General features: G+C 40.1%; 1 protein-coding gene across 1 annotated transcript in view; it reads left to right on the forward strand.

The window, feature by feature from the left end:
• The window catches only part of NUP188 (nucleoporin 188kDa), a 102,605-nt gene that overhangs the window by 83,018 nt on the left and 13,587 nt on the right, over nucleotides 1-6,000 (forward strand). The window contains exons 16-24 of the mRNA XM_006834848.1: nucleotides 149-301; nucleotides 483-609; nucleotides 878-965; nucleotides 1,069-1,145; nucleotides 1,982-2,096; nucleotides 3,342-3,462; nucleotides 3,579-3,645; nucleotides 4,214-4,342; nucleotides 4,685-4,824. Coding sequence (XP_006834911.1) covers nucleotides 149-301; nucleotides 483-609; nucleotides 878-965; nucleotides 1,069-1,145; nucleotides 1,982-2,096; nucleotides 3,342-3,462; nucleotides 3,579-3,645; nucleotides 4,214-4,342; nucleotides 4,685-4,824 — 1,017 coding nt within the window. The remainder of the gene's footprint in view (nucleotides 1-148; nucleotides 302-482; nucleotides 610-877; nucleotides 966-1,068; nucleotides 1,146-1,981; nucleotides 2,097-3,341; nucleotides 3,463-3,578; nucleotides 3,646-4,213; nucleotides 4,343-4,684; nucleotides 4,825-6,000) is intronic.

The following is a 6,000-nucleotide window of genomic DNA, read 5'->3' on the forward strand; positions in this document are numbered from 1 at the left end:
GGGAGCTTCTAAAAGTTTGTGAGGGAAAATGGAATGAAAAGATTATGGAATTTTTCTACAAACATTGAAGCCCCCTCATATTGGTGTTTGATAAAAGAATCACCTCTCTCTATTGTATGCACAAGTAGACTAGTTTCTCTTTCCTTAGGGGGTCAGACCAATCTTCGCATACCTCAAGGCACCGTGGGCCAAGTTATGCTGGATGATAGGGCTTACCTGGTTCGCTGGGAATACTCCTACAGCAGCTGGACCCTCTTTACCTGTGAGATTGAAATGCTGCTTCATGTTGTTTCAACTGCAGGTAAGATCAGCTTTGGGAGACATTAGTATGGGGAGATAAGTAGGCATGCTGAAAAGAGCATTTCAAGACCACTCAGGACCATCAAGATTGTGATTTGTTCGATTTATTTGGGTCTCCACGACTGTTCAGCAATCTTAATGCTGTTTTTCATGAGGTCACAGGCTATTATCTTTCCCTTCAGATGTGATTCAGCACTGCCAGCGGGTCAAGCCCATCATTGATCTGGTCCATAAAGTCATCAGTACAGATCTGTCGATTGCAGACTGCCTCCTGCCCATTACATCCCGCATATACATGCTGCTTCAACGGTAAGTCTGGTGGACTACTCTGCTCCACATTGTTCTCTGTAGTTATTTTTTGGGTTTCTGGGAGCCTAAGCACACATCCAGTAGGTAAAACTTACAGATTCCTCTGTGGCTATCTCTGGAATGATATGCAGTCTCAACTCAGGCCTTTCCTATTTCTCCATCCCTGCTGAGAAGGAGGGAATTAGAAAAAGGGAATTGGAAAATGTTTTGATGGAAGAAGTTGTATTGTTTATCTTACTGAGTGTGTAGTACACTGTTCTCCAACCAGGTTAACAACAGTGATCTCCCCCCCTGTGGATGTCATTGCTTCTTGTGTCAATTGTTTGACTGTTTTGGCTGCCCGGAATCCAGCAAAGGTTAGATGCCATGTTTTCTCGACTGCCAAAAAACATAATACTTACTATGTATTTGAAGACACGTGGACATTTGATCCTTTTTATTTTTTTTTCCCCTTTTCAGGTTTGGACTGATCTTCGTCACACAGGTTTCTTACCATTTGTGGCTCACCCAGTCTCCAACATGAGTCAGATGATCAGGTGAGCCAAGTCATCAAGTCAGTAGAGTTTACTTCCTAAGGCGAACCATATACATTACAGGTCTAGCTTACTTAGTGTTACTAGTTTTTAAAGTAGCTTCTCTTTTGTTTTGCTCTGTCTGCTTCTTACCTGTCCAGCTTTCCTACTAGAGTTGGGAGGGATGAGTGAAAGCAGGGTAAAGATGATAATGAGACATGGGCATAGAGGATAGAGGCTGTTCTTCTCTCTCAGGGCAGCACTTGTCAGACTCCTGAAATTCTGAGAGAGAGAGCAGGAGGCCATTTTCACCCAGTGCCAACATCTTGGGTACTTTGTAATTTACTTCCCAGCCTAGAGAATCCAGAGAACTCTGGACCCAAGGAATTGACTTTAAAAAATTTTTTTTAAACTTTTCATTCTGGACTGTGATTTGAGTAAATGTTTACAGAGCCAGATCATCAGTTGACTTTCTTTTCTTAAACCACAGTCCCTCTTTGCTTTTTCTTAATCCTGGGTACTTGAGCTTGCCTAGTAGACCAGTTACCAGTAGATAGACACCAGCTTACTACCTGAGCATGCTCACCTTGCTGCCTCTTGCTTATAAGATGAAGATACTTTTCTGATGTTTATTTGATTTTTTACTATAAGTTTTTTGACATTGTACATAAATAAAATATATTCTTTATGTTTGACTTAGGTATAAAATTGCCTAGATTTGATTTATTACTTGCAGAGGTTTCCACTGTATGCCGGAGCCATCTAGACAGTTACACCAATGCTGTTATGATTACAGTTTCTTGAAACCTTATAATTGGCCTGTAACTTTTTTTTTCTGCTGCTACTCTGTCTTTTCCCAGTGCGGAGGGGATGAATGCTGGAGGTTATGGGAACCTCTTGATGAATAGTGAGCAGCCCCAGGGCGAGTATGGGGTCACTGTTGCCTTTCTGCGCTTGATCACCACTCTTGTCAAGGTAAACTGGTTAGATGGTTCTGGTATTGTTTCCTTGCCAACTGCTGCTGGAATCATCTTGTCTGGAGGCAGAACAGTTGTCCTGAGGTTACAGTGATAACAGTTTCTATGTCTTGAGTATTTACTATGTACATGGTTCTAATTTATGTAATATTCTCTGGTGACTTATGATGTAGAATTGAAGAGACTATATGGTTTAGTACAGTAACTGTCAAACTGTTTCTCAAGTCCAGGGTGGTAAGTACAATATTATATCATGTATGTGTATGTAATCCTGAATCAAAGTTTGACAATCCAGTCCTTACTACATAAGATGTACTTTGATACTTATTATTATATTGGGATTTTATTATTATTATTTAGTCATCACCATTAACTTGATTTCACATTATGCTAATGGGTCACAGCTCAATTTGAAAAATACTGGTGTTTTCATTTAAGATCATGAGTTTTATATTCAGAGAGCATTAGGTTTAATTTCCGTCTTGACCACTTATAGCTGCAGAACTTCTCAAAACCTCTGTACAGTTAGAATGCTAGTTATAGTTTCTATCTTGTTGTTGAGAGACTCATGAGGAAAAGCACTCAACACAGTTCCAGGCTACAGGATGTCAATGAATGCTTTAAAATATAAGAAAAAACCATATATAGAGATAAGTTGTTGTTGTTGTTCTTAGGTGCCATCGAGTTGGTACCAACCCATAGCAACCTTATGCACAGCAGAACGAAACACTGCCCAATCCTGGGCCAACCTCATAGATGTTTATATTTATATTAATAAATGACCCCACTTTTAAGATAAAGAGAAACTGGTGTTAAGTAGTATTAGGACAAAGAATTTTGGGTGTCAGATCTTCTTTCTGATATTTCAGTGATGGGGGGGTGAAGGTTGTCAAGATGATCGTGACAGTGAAATTGGCATTCTCCATCATCGACAATCCTGTATTCTTTATGTTTAAGGTACCTCACTTCTACTCAGAATTAGCCTTCATCTCTCTTCCTCATGCAGGTATTTTTTGTGACATAGTCACATTAGTCTTTTTTAGTTTTTTTTTCCCTCAATTATAGAGAAATTCACAACTTAGGCTCAGTTGAACTAGGGTGTTCTCATTATCATTTTTTCACTAACGGCCAAGGCTAGCCCACATTTCCTTTGGACTTAAAGTTTTGGAGTGAAATCTTTAGTAACTGAAAGACTTTTTCTGCATTTGTATGGCAGAAGCACTCAGAGCATGATTTCTTGTAGGGGCAGCTTGGTAGTACCCAGAGCCAAGGGCTGGTGCCTTGTGTCATGTTTGTGCTGAAGGAGATGCTTCCCAGCTACCACAAATGGCGCTACAACTCTCACGGTGTGAGAGAGCAGATTGGTAAGGACAGCCTGGCCCAGGAAGGCGTGGGGAATTTCTGGCTCCATAGAGATTTTCTTGCTCACCCCTTTCTTGGAATAAGGCCACATCACTCCTGTATCTTTTCTGGAGTCCAGGTTGCCTGATCCTGGAGCTGATCCATGCAATACTGAATCTTTGCCATGAGACAGATCTGCATAGCAGGTATGACAGGGGTGATTGCTAGAGTTTGGTGCTTCTGGATACTGGCAATTACCAAGGGAAAACATGGGCTTCTGCTATATAGATCCATCTCATTTCTTTCACATAATTCAGTTTTCTTGAACCCAGAGCTCAGATGCTTGAGGTTGTGATTTGCTTTTCTTTGGGCTGTTTTTCATTTTTTCCTTCGAAGAGAAAACAAATGAAGTGGGAATGAGATTGTGCATGTGTTTGTGCACGTGCATATACAGTATATACTGCTCCATCTTCAAGCCATGACATATATATACGTTTTGGTTTTATGTCTGCATAGCATTCCTTTGTATGGATTAATCATGGTTTGTTCAGTAAATATTTTCGTTCGTTGGTTGATATTTAGAATATCTCTCAGGGTGGTGCTTAGGATCAAATCTATTCCAGGAAGTTGATCAGTGTCTTCTTTGGGTAAAGAAAGCTGATCTGTATCACTGATGTGCAGTTGATTACGTTTTCCACCCAGCTGGACAGTGCCCTTTTCTTTCTTGCGAGGATAAACTTGATGATTCCTTAGTAACCTACACATCTCTTTCAGTCACACTCCCAGCCTTCAGTCTCTCTGCATCTGTAGTCTGGCCTACACAGAAGCAGGGCAGACAGTTATCAATATCATGGGTATTGGTGTGGACACTATTGACATGGTGATGGCAGCTCAGCCACGAAGGTAGGACTCTCTCATCACCTTTCTCCCACTGGTCTTTATTGTATTTGAAACTTCATCATTTCAGGGCTCTAGTTTCAGATAACTGGTTTTAAAAGTAGCTTGTTTAAAACAATCATGTTCTTTCTAGAACATTGCCCTTATATAGCCTACTGGCTGCTATGTGGGCTAACACATAGCAAAGGGAGTTGATTGCTCCTCTCATCTGATTTGGACTGTGTATTCTAAGAAAAGCTGTTAAACTATGGGATTATTATTATGATGTTGTCTAATTCATGAGAGCACATATGTTATGAATGAAGTCATATTGTTTAAATTAACTTTGGTTTCTATTTGGTACTCTAGTGATGGGACAGAGGGCCAGGGGCAGGGCCAGCTGCTGATAAAGACAGTGAAACTGGCATTCTCTGTCACCAACAATGTTATTCGACTGAAACCTCCTTCTAATGTAGTATCTCCTCTGGAACAAGCTCTCACACAACATGGTATGTATTTCTGTTCCTTTTGACAATCTAATCCATAAGTACATATTTTTGTTTCTTCTTTTGGAGATCAGCAGTATTTTCTAATTTCTTGAGGAAATTTTAAAATGGTCAGCAATTTCCATGCTGGACTTGGAAATAAGGACTTTATTTCTGACTCTTATTCATGACTCCTATATGTGATGAAAAGGAGCTCTGGTAGCACAGTGGTTACGAATCGGGCTGCGAACCGCAAGGTCAGCAGTTCGAAAAACTACCAGCTGCTCTGCTGGAGAAAGATGAGGCAGTCTGCTCCCATAAAGATTTACAGCCTCGGAAACCCTGTACAGGGTTGCTATGGGTCGAAACCGACTCGACGGCACTTAACAACAACAAATCTATGATGGAGTTCTGGTGTAGCACTGCAAGGTAATATGTTGGACTGCAATGTCAATTTGAAACCACAGTGTCAACAGTTCAAGCTCACCAGGTGTTCCTCAGAAACCTTATACAGAGTTGCCCTGAGTTGGAACCAACTCGATGACACCAAACAACAACATACATGACTAAATGACAATCATGAACATGGTTTCAAAGTTAAACTACCTTGGCTCAAATTTTTAGTCCATTACTAAACAAGTCTGCCTTAGGTTCCTTGTCTATAAAATGGGAATAATAACAGTAATAATCTATTTTATAAAATTGTAGTGAAGATTAAATAAATTACATGTAGAAAGGTTCCTATTAATGTTGTAATTCCTTTGAGGCTGTTTCCTTTTCAAGGAGGTGTTTTGAAGGTACTTGCTGCCGTTACTGTTAAGTGCTAGCAAGTTGATTTTTGACTCATATCATTTGTAGGGCTTCTGAGGAGTGGCTGGTGGGTTTGGACTGCTAACCTTTTGGTCCAGTGTTTATCTTCCAGTGCCACACAAGGGCTCCATATATCATTTGGAATAGTTATGATTTTTGCATTTCAGTGCATTCCTTTGGTGTGATGTCTTTTCCTGCTCTTCATGAATTGGAGTGAACTGTTTGCCTAAAATTCTGTTTTATTTGCTACTATAAAAAAATGACACTGGGAACAGCTACAGTGACAGAAGATACATCTTCATGATGAACCTGACCTATACTCAGAGCAGTAGTTACTCTAAATACCAATAGAGAGGGAAAGAGTCTTCAAATCAAGTATCAATGCTATCC

This window comes from Chrysochloris asiatica, unplaced genomic scaffold, assembly GCF_000296735.1.
Source record: "Chrysochloris asiatica unplaced genomic scaffold, ChrAsi1.0 scaffold00014, whole genome shotgun sequence".
Classification (NCBI taxonomy): domain Eukaryota; kingdom Metazoa; phylum Chordata; class Mammalia; order Afrosoricida; family Chrysochloridae; genus Chrysochloris; species Chrysochloris asiatica.